We start from the raw sequence: 19753 nt of genomic DNA on the forward strand, positions 1-19753 counted from the left end.
TATCAGAGGTGAGCTCTTGCATTGCATTTCTTTGTCCTCTGCATACATGCTTTTCTTTCTGTGAACCAATTCAAAGCAGGAATGGCGGACTCACAACTACTTAGACTCAAACTACTGCATAGAGACGTACTTGATTTGCGTGATAATATTTATTACACAAATGTGGACAAATATGTTTTTTTTTACATGTTTCTGAACTTTGAAAATCAAATACTTTCATATTCATCCTAAAGTTGTATCACAAATGTTGCATGATTTGTTCTTTGTGGGTTTAATTTAATCAATCTAATGTAGTTTTTTTCATATCTTGATTTATCCATATATTGTTCCAAGTGTGCCTTAATACTTAGGAAAATGTTAAAATATGCTAACAATGCAGCTTAAAAGAAAGTAAGTTCTTAAACAGAAAATCAGGGTTATAGACACACTAAAAGTCTGACGATTTCAAACTTAGAATCGCCTGACACTACTAATAGGTCATTTAAGTTATGCAAAGTAATGGAAACTAGCGCCTATGTGGGCAGCTGTTAAATCTCTTGGCAGTTATGCTTCAGCAAGTGTTGGTTAATTTGCATCGTCTAAATTTGTGCAATTTTCTCCCCTGCTGTGTGTGTTTTGTAGCTGCTTTCCGACAGCCAGATCAACATGGTGAAGGTAGTGAACTCCGTGAGTGACGCTCTGAATGCCATGCAGAAGGAGAATGTGGGCTTGAAGGCGCGGGTCAAGGCCGACCTGCAGAGGGCGCCGGTCAGAGGGGCTCGTCTCAAGGGCTGCTCCAACGGTAAGAACAAAAAAGAGGCGTGGCCTCCGTCTTTCCCTATCTGATGGATTCTTTGCAGATCTGTTTGTCTGAAGATGTCAGTCTGTCTCTGTATAATTCATTCATATATCAGTGGCTACCTACGAGTATATTTGACCTTCTATGTGTCACAATCCTTCACTCTGTTAGCCTGACTCCATTAGTGTGTAAAATGATATTCCAATGTACTCTGCTGTCATCCATCTCACCACATATTCATGCTACACATCCCCGCCCACTGATGTCAGTATGTTTCCCTGGGCCACATCTCATCCACATTTTCCAGTGGCCTTGGTGAAGATGTGGAATTTTATTTTTTATACAAAATATGAGGAATGACTGTTGCTGGGAGGCAGAAAATGGCCTGAGGCATTTTCCCAATGGAAGGCTTTTAACCAGGCCCAGTGTACCCAGTAGCATTCCCCTGTTGGATTACGATTCGCATAGGTAGCCAAGGAGCGCGAAGTGAGGGCCGCTCATGTATAACACACAGCATATAATAACGGAGTTAGAGAGGGTTCGGGGTTTGTGTGAGCAGCAGGACTTGACTAGAGACTAGAGTGTGGTGGAGGTTTCATGAATCTGCAAACATGAGGCAAGAGCACTCTTCCAGGAGTGTAAAACAGAAGCAGAGGAATAACATTTTCTCAGTTTTTGCTGAACTTTTGCCAAAAGAAACCCTAACCCTGTCTACAGTTGTTTACATGATGTGATGGGTGTTTTATTTGTAACCTATTTTTGAAATTTCTGTGTCCTAAAATTTCAACCTGCAACTGATGCTACTTTGAATAATGGACTACAATATTCCCCTGACCTTAATGGAGTAATTCAAGGTGTAAAGATTTTGAAGTCGATTTTCAGGAGTGTGACATCACATGTTTGCATTTGACAACAACTACTTGATGTTTCCAGTGCTCAAAATGTATGCTATAGTATTTGTTCTATTACGCTGATATACAGTTACACAAAGCTGACAATCATTCAAAAGTGTGTTTTTTTTATCACTAAAATTCATTATTTTTTCCTTTTTGAACTGATCATGAGTGGCCGTGTCTCAGTTGGTAGAGTTTGTCGTCACTCAATCGGAAGGTTGGGGGTTCGATCCCCAGCTCCTGCAGCCACATGTGCAGCCTCCGCTGTGTCCTTGGGCAAGACACTTAACCACAAGTTGCTCCCGCTGCTTTGTCGGCTGAATGTGTATGAATGGGATTAAATACTTCTGATGGTCACTTTACAGCTCTGCCATCAGTGTGGTGTAAAAGCGCTTTGAGCAGTCAGAAGACTAGAAAAGTGCTATTCAAGCTCAGTGTACTGTATACAGAAGTGCATTATTCTTAAGTCGACAAGTCATTTCAAGACCTGTAAGATGTTAACAACCAAATCTTTAAGGCGATAGTTACTATATTGTCAATTTTGTTAATATTTTCAGTTAGCGATAAATATATTTTTTAACAAATGTGTCTAATACAGTTCAAATTAAATCATAAAATAGGTTATTGAAGACTTTACATGGAGGTATGTTGTAAAATTTGAGCAAAAACAAACTTGCTGAAGCTCTGTCCGTGGTGCTGAAATGATTCACTTTCAGATCTGTAATCTTTTCAGCACAGTTTTGCTCCTTCCAGAATCCTGTTTCCTTCATCACGTGATTCTGGGACAATCCGTAAACAGGCACTTGAAACACACCAGGATTCAGAGTGACAATAAATCAACAATGAAGAGATAGAACATGTATCCCTCAGATCAGACTTGTTATCTCACAGTAGGTACTATTTTCCCATGTGTGGGGTAATTTCTTCAGGCTTGATTTGAATTTGTTTCCTCCTGGCTGTTTATTAATGACAGCAGCGACAAAGACTTAAGCAATATTGTTTCCCATTGCTGAGAAAATAGCTTCGCACTATCCCCCACCTTTATGCACATTGCATGGGGAAAACACAATTACAAAAATAGCTCACAATATGATGCAATTAAATGTAAAGTAACATCAGTCTTCTGAAAGCTCTACAGAGAGTGTGGATTTTAAATTGCAAGGCTATTGTTTTTCATATAATTTTTTTTTTTAGATATGCTTGGTTTATTATATTTATTAGGGGAAAACATGACTAGAAAAGTGTCCACAATAAGGCATAATTATGTGAGCCTCTATGTATTCTCTGCTTGTTTCCTGTACAACATGAAGTCAGCATTCAGAACAAAGTTTGAATAATGACTTCATCAGTCCTGTTGTTGCAAATGGAGCGCTGTGTAAAAAGGCTGCTCCTGGTCTCATTATTTCATACGGATCCTCTTGGAAACAGGTGTCCGGTTCAGTCGGCTGTCTGTCACGGATTACAGCTCATTATTTTTCTGTTTGCAGTGACTTTAGAGGGGAAAGAAGTTTTATGTGTTTACTAAAACTAATAAACTTTGAAAAAAAATAAAAATACCCCAGGAGTTTCACTCTTAAGGTTTGAAACTAAATAAAAATGCACATAAATTATTAAGATAAAAAAAACTGTTTGGTCCTTTGGGGGATGTGGGGTTACAGAAACATGCAGACCTTTTCATTAGCGATTGCTCACTGGACTGTGGGAAAGACTACGTACCAAAAGCTTGAATTTTCTTTTCTACTTGATATTGAAGTTAAAGTTTTTATTTTTATTTTTATGGATTTATGTGTTTTTCTGTGCAAGGAAAGACAGCATACAGAAAGAAACTTCTTAAAACCAAATTCACTATCTGTCAAGCTTCTAACCAACAAAAGCAGGGCCAGATTGCAATCATTAGGACCTAACGAAAAGGTTACTCGCTCTGGTTTGTGAAAATGTGTTCATGTTGAAAAGAACAACTTTCTATGTCAGCCGAAAAGGGGGAAAAAATGTTTTACGATTTTTGTTTTCCGTCATCTGTGTGTAGTATTAAACAGGCGATGCCTATACCCAGAACTTCCACCAGATGCATGTGCATTGCTTGTCCGCTAGTTATGGCTCCGGGCAACCCTCTCCTATCAGCTCTGCTACTGTAATGGAGTGGAGTCAGACCGAACGCACATCTGGTGGAATTTAGGGGTTAATGTAACAACTCTGAAAATCTCCCCTTAAACATAAAATCAATCACACCAGTGCAGAATATAAAACCTCTGGTCCAGACTCCGTAACAGAAACATTTAGTCTGAGACGTCCCCAATCATTAACCGTGCCCTGCTGCACCAACAATCAGGTGATTTTTAACAGTTTCATGTTAAACCTTTCCATGATGCTGAATGTGTCAAGCGTTCAGGGCTCTGTTGCTGCTCCCACCCTCTGGAACTCACTCCCAAAAAACATCAGAGACTCCCCCACACTCACCTCCTTCAAGAAATCCCTCAAAACTCACCTCTTCAACATTCCACTAACTCTCCCCTCTCCCTACATTACTTCTTCATTGTACTGGCCTCCTCGTTTTTTGTTTTGCTTTATGGTTTTATATTTTGTCAAAGCGGTTTTGGGTTCCTAGAAAAGCGCTATAAAAAACCAATATATTATTATTATTATTATTATTATAAAAAATAATATCCTTTTAAAATTCTTTACACAGCAGCAGCAACCCTTACCGTTAAAATACCTTAACTGACATCTAACACTTTAAACTGTCCTGTGCTCTCTCTAAATGCAAGAGATATTCATTTTAAAAAATAGCTGTTGTGGCCAATTTGTATCCTTCCCTTTCACATATATAGCCAGGAGGTATCCATTAAAAATTGATACAAAGAAATAGGTTCCCTATCAGTCCATAACTGAAATTTTGGATTTAAAATAACCCTTATATCCATATATGTATGGATTGTTGACTCCACTTGAGCTCACATTGTTTGATGTACACATGTACATGTTTTAAACAAAGATATCCACCAGCTACATAAATGTCAGAAGTAAAGGTTGACAACATTCAAGCCAATCAGCACCAGGCTTCAGCACCATGGACAGCGCTTCACATGCTCTCTCCCTCTAGATTTGATGAGCAGGAGATTTTGAAAGCATTCTGAAACATAGTTTATGTCTTTAAAGGTAATAACAAGTCAAATAAGTCAAAATATACAGTGAGGCTTTAAAATATACATAAAAACAGCAAAGTTCAGGTTTAGCTTATAGTTCTCTTCACATCAATACCGTGTATATAAACACGACACTCCTTCTAGAAATGTAGTTCAGTGCAGGTTTTCTTACTCAATCTGCTTCTCTGAACTACAGTCAAGACCAACTGCACTACAACAAAGCAGCCGGCGGCATCTCAGTGTTTTTGTGGAGCACAGCCTTGACATTTTATCAAAGAAATCTACACTGCACTAGAAAACTGAAGAAAAACAACCATAAACATCAGTTCTCGTCCCGAATGATATCTTCTCTACATGCCAATGTTGGTTTATTATGATTTATATCGGTGTTTTGTTTAATTACTGCTTTCTTTTGTGGGGTCAATTAACTTTTTCCTATCCGTGTACTGAAATTCCAATCCTTGCTGTTAACAATTTAATGTAAAGATGTTTTTTTTTCAATGTTACAATTAAGAAAAGGGTATATTTATTGACTGTCTTATATAATACAATAGCTAAATAAATAACGGTGTGCACATACAGTATTTACAACAGCACATTCTCAATATTTCATGCCTTTGTCTGGGTGTATGTGTGTTTAGGTATGGGGCAAAATCATGAATCTCTTTGACTGCCTGTCTATCCCACTGTGCCTGTGAATATTTGAAGTGCTCATCTCTCTACTGTTTGCATTGGATTCCCATAAGAACATATTAGATTTTCAAAGTTATATGAAGAGGAACCTGACTGCAGTGGAGCCCTTCTCAGTGCTGAGAGTAGCACAGTGTCTTAGTCAGATGGAACTGCTGCAGAGAAAGTCCTACTTCTTCCAGTTCTTGGACCGCCTGTCTTTGTGCAACAGCAATTATTTATGAGACATTTTATGGATTTCTTTAGCATTATTTTGTCTCCTGCCACATTGATTATTCAGTTCTATGAACGTAGCATTTTAAAGTAAAAGAGCAAAAAGTGAATATACAAAAGTAAAATTTCATACAGGACATGTGCATGGTTAAAAATAGACAAAAGTGTTTGTTTTTTTTACCATTACATGAACACTGTGTTAGGTGGAGATGGGAGAACATGGTGCATTTCAATGAGCTCACCTCCTGCTGTGCAGAGCCTGTGATGTCAGTGAGGTTACTCTAGAGACTAGAGGGGTTTATGCGACATAATGCCAAACATATGAGATTCTGAACAGATAAACTCCTCCAAAGGTCTCATCACACAGACAGCACACGCGCCAGCTTGTGCACACACGGAACCAAACCATAGATAAGAAACTATGGACTATGTTAAGCTATGTTTCTGTATTTGTCAACAAACACCCAATTAAAGTAAAAAAAACAATAATGAATGAGCCTATGAACAATTTTTGTCAAACTAATGCCGTAGACCTAAATTGTCTAAAAACACAGTTTAAGCCCAAATTTAATCAGAAAATGAGTCATTTCAGTGGGCTTAAATTCTTTGATCACCATAGAAACTAACAATTTCTTGAGTAAATCCCACCCTGCTGCCATGAATGCTCAATATTGCACCAAATCTCCTTCCAATAAATTGTTAAATGTATCCCTTTTGGAGCCATGTTTTCCAGAGAAATTTTGGTGCCTGCCAGTTTAATAAAGTTAATTAGCTTTTATTCATCCATCCATACATCCATTATATATACTTTTCCCCGTTAGGGGCTCGCTGGAGCCGATCCTGTCATTGAGCGAGAGGTGGGGTCACACACTGGACTGGTCGCCAGTCAATCACAGAGTTATTTAACTTTTATGTAAAATTAATTTTCATAGAAACCAGACAGGTCAGAATGAAGGAAAGTGTTTAGAGACATGCTTATGTTGTTGGCTTTGGTCACTTGTTTTTTTGTTTAACAGTAATAGTCATATAATATGTCATCAAATCTATCCTTATAATTGTGTTAGATTAGAGTTTTTAAAACTCATCAAATCCCGAAGGGCCACATAGCTCCACCTCGTCTTTAGAGCTTTAGCAAGGCCCTTAAAAGTAAAAGTAACCGTTACGCCCCGTCCAGGGGAGACCAAGACACAACACGCATAAAAGGCCCAAATCCCGCACTTCCCAAGCAGTCACGGAGAATAGTTTTAACCAGAACGTTATTTATTTTAGGGGACGTAAAAAAATGTACAGGGCTATATTAGTAAAAATATGAATAACTAAGAACACCCAAACATAACGGAGTTTATCTGATACCAACCAAACTAACCTGATTAATCAAGGAAAACAAAAGACAACCAACTTACCTCCCTGACTAACCAATCATGAGAAGAAAAAAAAGCTAAAGTAACTTGCGATTCACCCCTACCACATCTAACACAAAACAAACTAAGAACAGTAAATGAACAAAAGGAAGGGGGCTGGATGGAAAGTGACGAAGAAGGGGTCCCCCCTGCGCCGCAGTGATGTCATCACCCTGCTTTTAATAGTGGGGAAGACCTCTATCTAGCCTATCATTGGCGGGAGCTGGAAATTGATAGGCCAGTTGGCTGCTGGGGCTGTCACACCTGTTTACATACAGGAAGACAGCACAGACACAACAAACACAGCCAATAAAATAAATACATATTACAACAGTCACAGCAAGCGAGCAGCATTCGCTCACAAAAAGGGGTTTAAACCAACACTGTTTATCTCAGTTTGAGTTTCATGAGATGAATTGAGATTATAAATTGTATTATTTACCAGGTGTAAATTTTGATTGGATGTCAGTTTTCACACAACATAATTATATAATGTGTCCTGGTACAGCTGAGGTGTTTATATCAGATGTAAAGAAACAGCTAGAAACAGGTGATGAGGCAGGCTGCACGACAATCTGGCAAACAGGCAAGCAACAATCTGGCAGGGAATTGAATTGAAGTGGCCGGTATATATGTTGGAGAGCTGATTAGGGGATTGGGAACAGATACACATGGATAAGTGTGAGAACCTGGCTGGATCACAGAATCTGAGAACTAATACCTACAGCAGAGCAGGAAGGGAACAGCAGGTTGTAATTACAGGAAGAATTAAAGAGTGGAAAATGACAACAAGCTAATCCAAGAAGTAAATAAGAAATGGTTTCAGCCATGGCAGGTAACTTTTTTTTTGACACAGTAGGTTACAACAGTTACAGCTTGTAGTTCTGAAATATTGTCTACTGTATTAAATACTTGATTTGTCAGCACTGGTATCTGACCTGGACCCTCTGTTGTAGTAAATCACCATCTTTGATCTTCTGTTTTAGAACAGTTGAAAAATGAGGTGGTGATCACAGGTAGAGGCGTGTTGGTGACGTGCATGGCTCTGAGCTAATAGAAGTCACTCTACACCATTGGTGATTGAAGATTCACAACCAGTTATTTAACACCATAGAATACTGAAAAGAAACATTTCCTTAACCGAAAAAAGTCTTTGAGATTATAACCTGAACCAATAACATAATCTTTTAAAAACACAAAACAAGAAGTGTCACTGTAAAGTTAAACAACCAAAGCCAACCGTTTCCATCAGTCATTTTTGTGTTACAGTAATGACTCATTGCTGGCAACATACTACCTATGGCTGCCAACATCATTGTGTGTGTATTGATGATGATGATGATGAATGAATGATTAGGGCTTGTGTCCATTGACAGCGTGTTGCCATAAGGAAAGGCCTTTACAAAGTGTCTGAACTCATGACTTTATCACCGTTTTACTTGATCTAAAAAGGGCCTCAAAGCGCTCTCAGTTGAAGTAGGTTCACTTTGGGAACACCGCCACACCGGTCAATATCACTTCACCCTCACCATACACTTATATGATATCAGCTTTGTCAACAAGCAACGACAAACGTATCAGACTCCTCTTTAAGAGTGTACAATTCAAGGCTTAAAGCTGCTGCCAATGCCAGGACAGGATTCCTATTTTTTTTTTTTTTTTTTTTACGTTCTCCTGGTGATACTTCCCCAAATAAAGGAAAACATTTAGCACATGGAGCTAATTTAAAAACAGACCTAACAGACATGACCAAGAAAGGCAGAAGTTGACTTTCGTAACCTAGAAACAGTAAGCGCTAGTGAGACACACTTAATGCCCGACCAATATGTACATTTGGCTCGGGCAAAAGTATTCATATAGTGGTGAGAGCTGATAATGGTCTGATAACAAAAGCAGGTGAAAAATGTATCTGCTGTAAGGGATCATTAAGCTGAAAAACTTTGAGGGCCCTTGTTATTGCGTTACGTGTTCCAGAATAGTGACGATCGTCTCCTTTTTAATGTCCCATGGAACCGAGACATCTTCTGTTTTCCTCTAATGAAAAGAAGAAGGAGTGAGAAATGTTACCATTTATGTGTGATGATGATGATGAAAGTCGGAGCTTAGCAGTCGAGGCTTACACTGAGAACCAGACAAGCTTTGGGGAGATCAAACATTCTTTATCGTGAAGGGACTGTGAGTGTTTTTGAAATGCCTTTTCAAGAACTCTCCTGACCTTTTTCAATTTGGGCAGTTTGACCCGTTGAAGGGTTCGTATGCATAATCTATGACATTGTCCTCGTCATAGAGTTCCTCTCCTGCTTCCTGGGGAAATGATTATGCATCCTCTCGTGTAACACGGGGCTTCACAGGCACGCGGACAAGGCGGCTTCTGTTCTGCTCGGCTGTAGCTCACAAGCTCTGTCTTAGCCTCCTCTTTCTCTCTGACTTACATACGTCTTTGGTTTCCTCCTTCTCCCTACAACTTTGCTATCGCAAATCTGAGCCTCTGCGCTATACATCTGTTTCTTCTTCTGTGGCATCACTCCTGCGCTCCACCCGTGTGCCTTTTTGTCTTCATTTCGACCTACTTGCGTTGAAGCCTGTTTTTTTTCTGGTTCTTATCTCCGCCACACTTAGACTCAGTAGTCCCACTGTGTCATCGATCACCGCCCATTTGTCTCATCATCAATCTCTTTCGTGTCTTTGCTCTTAAAAGAGCCGTTTCTTACCTCTTTATTGTTCTTTTAAGAGCCATGCTTTTGGAGAAATGTGAAGAAACTTGAGTATGCTTACCCCTTCAAATGAGCATTAATCATAACTGCACCTCCGCGTTTACATAAGAGCGTGCCATGTGATCCTCATCTTCTCTTTTTCCATGATTTAACTTTACTGTTCCAAGCATTGATTCCATTTTCCAGCCACTTTGGACCCTAATGTATTTCCTGTCTACCTGCTCTCTCCTCTCCCATCAGGCTCGCGTCCACGTGACTGTGGCGATCTGTACGCCAGCGGTCAGCGAGAGGACGGCATCTACTCCGTGTTTCCTGTTCACCACCCCGCAGGCTTCCAGGTCTACTGCGACATGACGACAGACGGAGGAGGCTGGACGGTGAGTCAGAGGAAAAAAAAAATACAGACATGTTACATTTCCAAAAGCACACACACACACACACACACACACACACACAAAGTCTTTGACCTTTTTGCAATCTGCAGGTGGGCCCCTTTTCATAACATCGTATGAGTGCGCTGTAACAATGGGCAGGCAGAGGCAGGACTTGAAAAATAACCACTGAAAATTGTTTTCCACATTGTTGTGTTAAAAGTGATCTGAAAAATACAACTATTAGTACAGCTCTTGCAACAGAAGGCCAAAGCTTCTGATCCCTCCCGGATTCTGAATTCTTTTGTCACTGGGTTGTACGCTTGTTGAAGACTGCTCTCTTTTTATTCAGAGACATCATGGAGGCAACATAGAGCTCTAATTATGGACTGTAAATCCTTTTTTTAAAGATGCAAACTGAAAACCACTATAGGTAGTGGGTACCTTTCAAGTCTTACATACACTTCAGATTCCACATTATAGAGATATGAAGCAGAGGAATAAACTTTCTTACATTGAGCCAAAACACCAATGTTAGGACTTGTGTTACCACCCAGGGTAACACCGTTACTCTCTGTTTATACATTTATCAAAATTCAAATGTAAAAAAAAACATCATGTGTCATTTTTGTGCAAAATCAGCCAGAAAAACTGGTTAAAAAAAACACATTTTTGGACACATTTTCAATGGTGGAATCTCTTTTTGTTGTTGATTGAGTGTAATAGCCTTAAAGTTTGGGTTGTACAGTTCAGTGTAAAAATTCAAAAACAAGCCTAACAATGTTGGCTTATTTTAATCGCTGGAGGTCGATCTTTGATGAAACAAAGTCTCTTTTCACGAGGATAAGAACAAAAGGATGCTTTCTTGTTGTTTCTGCTTTTACAAATCTGTTTACCAAATAATACACCTGCAACATCGCCTCCATACAAAATCCGAGTGATTCCGCTCTCAAGGTTCAGTGCCGCTTTTCTGGCCACCTGCTGTGATTACAGTTGTACCGCCTCAGGATTCTCATGTATCAATCCGAACAGGTCTCATCAAAGTTTCATCGCTGAGGGCCCAGGGAAATCTTAAGCACACGTTTCACGTGGCCCTCTTTGAAGACAGTCCATCATCTTTTTCTTTTCTTTTTTCTTGCTTTGTTTTTCATTTAGGAGACGGAATATTAATTATTCAAAACCAAAACAAAAACGCCAACAGGTGGAGCGTTGACAAAAGACAGAACAAAGGAGAGAGACAAAAACGAACACATAAGTGTGATACGCACAACAAAACCAGAACACATCCAATGAGTCATAGTGAAATCTTTTGTTCGTGTGAAACGTAGAGTATGAAATAGGTCTTATAATATCAAGGGCACAAATTCAAAGTAAAGGTTAAGCTGTCGTGTGACAAATGATAGCAACTTTATTTCTGTAAATTTAATATATATCTCACAGAAAGATGGATTGGATGACAGTACAATACAAGCAATACAAAGTGTTCAAACACAGTCTCTGCAAACAAAGTTGTCATCAAACTAAAACAAAAAGACGACAGAAAACTCTATTACAGATGGCAAACGTCTAACCTGTTTATGTTCTGGTTTTGTACATCTTACATTCTTTGCTTTTTGTGATTATATTTTGAGAGGGTTTTAATTTCTAAAAAGGTAGCACAGAGGGGGGGAGAAAGAGACACTTTGAGTTTCTTTAAGCGTGTGCTTCCTTCCTTGATCAAACATCTGTCAGTTGTCTGGCCCTGCTAAAGTAAGCAGTGTTGTTTAAGCAAGACTGTATACGGGAAGCGCTGTGTCTTTTGGGAATGAGAGACAGCGAGGTGAACAAACATTGACACTGAGCTGTTTGAAGTTATATTTGGAAGCGTGGTTTAGACGTTTTGCGCACACACACACACACACACACGCAGCATCTCACTGGTTAGAGACATTTATTTCCCTTTGTTCTGAAGTGTACTGTATCAGTCCTCAGGGAGAGCAGAGCGGTTCCTAATAGAGAACTGAGGCCCTCGTAACACAAGCAGTTTGAAATTTCAGCAGCAGGAATCCGCATGAACATGAAGCGTCTCGTGGCTGATTTTGGAGTCTGTCCATAACTATTCATAGTTTGATTTGCAAATGAGAACATAGAATTAATCTCTCTTTCTTTCACTGCATGCAAAGCAGCATGGGAAATGTTCCACATGCTTCAAGGGGGAGAAAAAATTAAATCTGCTCAAATTGGTTATCAAATCAAATACGCTGTCATCTTTTAGCTCGTAGGTGGGATGACGTCTTGTTGACAGCCTTCTGATGGATATTTTAAAACTTCCTGGGTAGGGCATTTCAGGCCTTCGTTTCTTGAAAGTGTGAAAATGTTTCAAGGTGTAAAAGTCTATTTTAATAAAAATAATTTTTCACGCCTGTAAATAGGTTTTCTCACAATCATTGGCTGTGAAAACAGGAAAAATAGACTCGACAAGTGCCCTTTTGACTGGTGCTAATTCTATAAGTGTTATGATCTTAAAGGTTTTCAGTGGACCCAAAAGCAAGACCGGAAAACAGGGTGGTGGGTAAAGGGGTATTTATTGAAGTGAGGCTGGTGAGGCTTGAATGAGAGGCTGGGTGGTGAGGCGCTGGAGCTCGGTGGTGGGAGGCACTGGGGAAAAAAGAAGACAAGGGAATAATTAGTGACAGGTATCCAAAGCACAAAAAGTTTATTGATAATGAGCCGCCGATCTACCACGGTGTAGGCGGAAATAATCTGGCAGCTTGGGAGAGTTGAACCAGGGTATAAATGCTGCAGCCGGTGATTACAGATGACGAACAGGTGAGTGATTGCAGAGAGCTCCAGCAGCCGATAAGCCACACCCAGCCTCTGAAAGAACAAAAACACAAGCACCAAACAAGGAAACATACACAGAACTGTCCAATCACCACAATAAGGCTTTTATTATTATTTTCACTATGTATATGGATGGAAATGTACACTTTGGACTTCCCAAAACTAGACCACTCTACTTTTACATACTATTTTGGGGCCGCTTTGGCTCAGTGCTTTCATATATTCTCCTTTTTTTGGTATTTTTTGTGTAGAACATAAAACTAAACAAAATACCAGTTAAGCATTGAATGAAATGAGTCTGCCCCCTCGACACGTAAAGTAGAGCACCTATCAAACTTCAACATAGCGCACTGACAAACTGGCATGACAATGAATTTTGTATGCGTGTGTAAATCGTTTACTAACCGTGTGCGATAGGCAAGGTCGTAGCCTCCTATCATCACATAAAAACAGGACTGTCAGAGTGACAGAGTGCTTAGCACAGCATGATGGAATAGAGCTACATACTAGCCTGTCAGCGGGTAAATGCTTATGTGTGTGTGTGTGTGTTTGTGTGAATGTACAAGTTAATGTTGGCACCCACACAGAAACAGCTTGTGAGTTCAAGCAGGCTTTTATATCACACTTTCCCTCCCTTTTGAGTGCAATGTACAAGTGTTTGCATTTTGTCCTTTAAAGGGATTTACATAGCAGCGCAGATTGAAACGATAATGTCGCAGTGACTGATCCTTCCTGGTGTGTTGAGCTGATTGTGATAACGGGTGAGCCTCATTAAGAGATCAGCGTGGTGTGATCCAACCAGGGCAGGTAAGGGGGGGGGGGGGGGGGGGGGAGGAGATGCTCGGTGAGTTGAGTGGCTTATTGTCTGTCTGATGGCTCAGCTTAAATAAGGAATGAGCCATATGCCGCCACCTTATTAGCATTCTTTGACGTGGCGCAGCACTGTTGCAGAGGCAGCTGCAGACAGACTCAGAGATGAGCAGGTTACTTAGGGGAGGGAGGGAACCGAGGCTCCCAGGAGACAAAGAGACAAAGAAAGGAATGTAAGGCCACAAAGAAAACATTAAAATCTGATGTGGAGACTGGAAGAGCGAGTGTGAGGTATATGGATTTAAAAAAAAAAAAAAAAAAACACAACATAGAGAGACTGCAATGTAATTCTTTTTCTCTGTTCTCCGATTGGATTTACTCAGACGTGACCGGCGATAAGATATTTCTCTTCTATCGTGTGTGCAGATAAAAGTTGGCCCCCCCAGGGAGCCTCAGAGATAATGCAGCTGTCTTAAGTAACGGTGACAAGAAGACTCCAGATTTAGATGTCGATCTGCTGAACTGAACCATCAGGCAGCAATGACCTTTAGGAGGATGTGTGTTCATGTGTTCAGATGTCGCTTTACATGTCTCAATCTATTCCACACAGTGTCTAAAATCATTGGAGCTCATAGCCATCTCTCTTGCATGTGCGAGAGTTTTACTGTGTGGGTTGCCATGCAGGGTTTGAGGCAGGCAAATGCGCTCAAAATTGTAAAAACTATTTTACATAACTCTCCATATAATTCACAATTAAATATACAAACAAACTAAATCTAACCTTGCCACCCACATTTGCAGTTTCAGATTTCAACAGAAATTAATAATGAAGAATTTTTCACTGAATTACTGTTCCTCTATTTGAAGTTATGCGAGGCCGTTTTTTGTTTGTTCATGTTGGTCTTGAATTTCAGTACATTTCTGAATCTATTTAAGTTGGTGGGTCTCAACTTTTCAGAATGATGCCGACTTAAAAAAAAATACTTGAATGCTTAATCCAGACATACATCATTAGAGATTGAAATCCTTATAAGAAGCCAAATTCAGTTCGATGACGTCTGTGGCAAAAGTATCCAAACAACTACACAAAGACTAAGTAGAAAAATGTAGTAGGGGATAAATCAATGAACAATTAACTGGAAAATAGCCATGCTTGAATGCCTACAATAAAAGCCCAAGGTGAACTAGAAACACACAATAAGAGCTAAAGGTATACATACACAGAGGTGGGAATAGGTGAACCTGATGATCTTCATCTGTTCATAGGGATCAACATGTGGAAGGTTTTGCTGTACCTGCAGAGCTCAAACTGGACTGGAGACATTTTGAAACAGCTTTTAAAGAGGACTCAGTCGTGTGGTCATGTATAATGTTGCTCTTCCTGTTTTACTTTGTTTTATTGTATAATAGTTTGTATCCTGTACTGTTCTTTCTTTTTATTGTTGTGTTTGTTTGGTACTGTTTTTTGTGTATCTGTTGAGTTGTATGTATTTTAAAGGTCCATCTAGGGAAGGGCATTCCAAATTAGCTTGTGCTGCAGTGTGTGACATCAGTTTACTTGCTCCATACTTGTCTCTATACAAAAACAGATGACATAAATAAAAATAAGTAAATGAGCGCAGGGGCAGACAGTCGTATGCAGGAAACCTACAAGGGCTTGTTGTGAAAATATGTGAAACAAAAGCAGACGAGGGGATTATTTTATACCCTAAAGAAATTAGGAGAGGATAGGAGAGGAGAGGAGTTACGAGGAGAGGAGAGGAGAGGATAGGAGAGGAGAAGTGAGGAGAGGAGAGGAGAGGAGTTATGAGGAGAGGAGAGGAGAGGAGAGGTGAAGTGAGGAGAGGAGAGGAGAGGAGAGGAGAGAGAGAGGAGAGGAGAGGAGTTATGAGGAGAGGAGAGGATAGGAGAGGAGAGGTGAAGTGAGGAGAGGAGAGGAGTTATGAGGAGAGGAGAGGAGTTATGAGGAGAGGAGAGGAGAGGATAGGAGAGGAGAGGTGAAGTGAGGAGAGGAGAGGAGTTATGAGGAAAGGAGAGGAGTTATGAGGAGAGGAGAGGAGAGGAGAGGAGAGGTGAAGTGAGGAGAGGAGAGGATCTGTTTGGGGGATAAACAAGACTAATGGACAGCAATGAGGGTGTTGTTCTTTTTCATTGTATGGCACTAATTGTAATGCAGTATATGAGATACCACTGACATAGCTGAAGTAACCTGAACATAAGGAAGAATGAAAAAAAACATCATCTGGGGCATAATGACTCATAGATCACTTATAAATGGATGTCTGTTGCTCATGTTTGTATGCAAAGAAACCAGACAAAAGAGAAAACAAAGAAGAGAAAACAATAGACGATCATCAGAACATCTTTTTCTGGCTAAAGCTACAGAGTGCCAGGTGTTGATCATCAATCAATCCATCTTTATTTGTAAAGCGTCAATTCATAACAAATGTTATCTCAAGACACTTTACAAAAAGAGCAGGTTAAAAAACTTACGTTTCATTAAAGTATTTACAAAGACACAACATTAATCCACCATTAGCCCAGCGCACAGCAACATTCATCAAAGTTACATTGATGGGAAAACCTCCTTTAAGACCTCGAGCAGAACCAGACTCATGTTGAACAGCCATCTGCCCAAACTGTGTTGGACTTGGAAAGTGGGATGGGGGAGATGCAGGAACAAAAGCAATGAATAAGATAGATTTAAAGCTACAGTATCAGTAAGAATGGGACAAGAATGTGTAGTATTAGCAATAAAAGTTAAGTATGAAAATAGACCGATCAGTCTAATATTAGCATTAGCAACTGTTATGATGATGAAAATATGTTGCTCTAGAACATACGCCCTTCATAAAAAAATCTGCAGCATGTGGAAAAATATTTAGGTTGTTTTTAAGCTTCCATTCTCATCTTGACATCTGTCAGAGTCAGAGTTTCAAACGAGGCCATATGGTGTGTATCGTGAGTATGGAGCTGAGGTGGGTGGTGTAAGCAGAAATCACAACAGCTAAGTGTAACAGGTTAAGACATCCTCCTGTCAATCAAAGCAAAGGTGACCTTAAAAAAAACCTTTCCTTGAAGTGCAACTTTGTAACACTTGTATGAGAAATGAAACACTTTTTTTTATGGAAATGGATGCTGAATCATCACTACAGTGCAGTTTCTAGATTTAGTAAACCAAGACGTGTTGACAGGCCTTACGTGGCCTGGTACAACTGGTGGTTAATGTTGGTTAAACTTTAGCATTCATGCCATGTAACTATTTAGTATCTGACTATTTGACTTTAGCTCTATATCTGATGATGTTAACTCCACGATAAACTAAAGTTTTATTTTGAAAGCAAGTTTAATAAGCACTTAAAGCCTGCATGGATGTTGCTCAGCAAAAGTTTTGCGGTCACGCTTTTGACCTTAAAAGTAGGGTAGGCAAACGATGAATTAATTCTGTTCACATCTTGACAGCAATCGATTCATCAAATTCTTTTAAAAAAAGTGTTATCACAAAAATGTATGGTCCGTCCAATCTTAACAGAAAATGTTGATGGCTGACCTTTGTGTCTTCACTCAGCTCATACAATCAATGCCCATGAGTTGAGTCTGCCACAATATTGAAGTAGTTTGTTACAATGACAGCTGAGATATTTTACTTTCATACAGTTAGTGTACTCCAATGTGTCATCATTTTGGACCATAAGGTATATCACATTCTCACTGGAAGACCACATACATTTTACCATGTTTTTCAAGTATTATAACATGCGGCACAGTTGGATCACTTAAATGAGGCCTAACCAGGGACTCTTTTAACTGGGGTGACCCAATTGGGGCAGCGATTTAATCAGGGGTGGCCTGAGGTGTGATGTGTGCACACACACACAAACAAACACATCAAACATAAAAATAAGATGATTTGCCTGATTCTACCTTCAACAGTAGTATCTACTTTAAAACACAAGATAATTGAACTTATTTATCATCTATGCTTATTTCAATAAGGACACAAAAAGACGTTCAAATTCACAATTCACAGTATTTAAGAAATGCATGTAAACTCCTGCACACTCTTGTGTACAAAAATACATTAATTGATGATGTTTTAGTCCTGACAAATGCCCAGTTAGTTCATTGCACACAGGACAGTGTACACTACTTTCCTATGCACCTGTTTTATGAAATAGGTGTGCAAAGTATTTACTTACAATTTAAAATGCAAAAAAAGAAAATAAACTAAAAGCAGCCATTTGCAAAAAAGCCAGAATAGTCACCTTTGACAACGCAAATAGCCAATCACAGTTTGAATTTTTGGGGTGGCACCTAGGGAGGCCAATCTGGCCACCCCTCTGGACACATCCCTGGGCCTAACACACACACCACAATACATCACAAAAATTGTTGTTAAAAAACAGGTTTCCTGTGTAAAAAGTGCATTTTCACAAGACAATTACAAGCCTTTTTTTTAGTTAGTGCATTTGTGTGTTTAGTAGACGGCTTAGACATCTTAGTGGAGTACATATTTTAAAAAATGTGTGCTAGTTCCTCCAAACATGCTGATCCCAGTTTTGATCAAAAAAACGCCAAGAAACAAGAGGAAATTGTAACCTTGTGCTATTAGAACTTAACCTTCGTATAGAAGACACACATACTCGTTGTCTCTTCAAAAAAAAGTTTCCGATGTGTGGGGAGGTTCTCTTTATTCCAAGACAGTGTAAGATGTCAGTGTCCTTCAGTTTGTGTGGAAAAGACAGAGAGAGAGAGAGAGAGAGAGAGAGAGAAGAAGAGCAGAGAGGACAAGAGACATTAGTACAGGATGATGTGGATTCTTGTCGGAGGAAATTGGTCAGTATATCTTCACTGCCATAACTCAAGCCCCGGAGACTGTCTGACCACAGATGTAGGAGCGATGAGGGCAGATAGGACATAAAGGAAAAGGAGCTGTCATTACTCGGCCCCGAGCCCCTTTCAAAACACACACAAACACACACTACACATTCTGCCTACCTTAACAGAAAGAGAAGATTGGATTATACCAATAAAACATATACTCACAATCACAGACACATATACTGTATGTCCACATACAGTAAATGGGTGTTCATGTGTGTTCCTTGCCCACCAACAAATACTAAATATGTATAAGCAACAAGCCCCTCACTTAGATAGAGTAATACTTTGGGCGTGGGGTCCAGCTGTTTCAGTGAAAGGAGATTTCAAATGCTATTTACACACAGCCTCACAGCTTCGGGTAATGTATTCTATTATTACTATTTTATTTGTTAAAAGGAAGGGACTAAAAATGACCGTGCCGTAAATAATGAATGAGAGTGGATATATCAGAGTGCAGTGTGGGGCTGCGTTATCAAATGGTGCTTTTATCAGAAGTACTGCAATCACACTCAAATATTCAATTCAGCTAAGAACTGAAATGTAAAAGTTTCAGATTGAATGTACGACTGTGAGCATGTTCACTCTTTTAGAGGCTCCGAGTCCCCTTTGAGCATTTCTGAGTGTTCAGTATAGGCTTTTCAGTAACGCTATGCGGCTCTTCAATATTTCATTTCTGTTGGTTTATTGGTTTGGAAAAAACAAAAAGACTGTAGAATTTTTGTTCCCCAGTTGTGACTTTCTGCAGGTGTTTCGCAAGAAAGGAAAATTGAAAACTAACATCCAAGTCTTGCTTAAAGTATCATTTAACTACATTTTCCGTTTGGCGTATTTCAGTGTGAGTTAAAAGAAAAGATTTTAAAAAAAGGACTTCTATGTTTTTTGTGTTTTCATTGGCTTACATTTTTTATCACCCTGAGTCATCTGATTTTCTATGTTTACATGACAAAGAAACATTATCTCAACTTTTCTAATACAGGACACTTCCATATCACATTTTTTTGAAAGTTTTTTGTCTTTAATGAACTATCTTAGCA

The 19753-nt window shown here is 39.4% G+C and overlaps 1 protein-coding gene across 2 annotated transcripts in view; it reads left to right on the forward strand.

Annotated features, from left to right (window-relative positions):
• The window catches only part of fibcd1b (fibrinogen C domain containing 1b), a 120966-nt gene that overhangs the window by 46665 nt on the left and 54548 nt on the right, over positions 1–19753 (forward strand). For both annotated transcript variants that reach the window (XM_061061359.1, XM_061061360.1), the window contains 2 exons: positions 622–781; positions 10072–10208. In XM_061061359.1, the coding sequence (XP_060917342.1) occupies positions 622–781; positions 10072–10208 (297 nt within the window). The remainder of the gene's footprint in view (positions 1–621; positions 782–10071; positions 10209–19753) is intronic.

The sequence above is a fragment of the Labrus mixtus genome, chromosome 17 (assembly GCF_963584025.1).
Source record: "Labrus mixtus chromosome 17, fLabMix1.1, whole genome shotgun sequence".
Classification (NCBI taxonomy): Eukaryota; Metazoa; Chordata; class Actinopteri; order Labriformes; family Labridae; genus Labrus; species Labrus mixtus.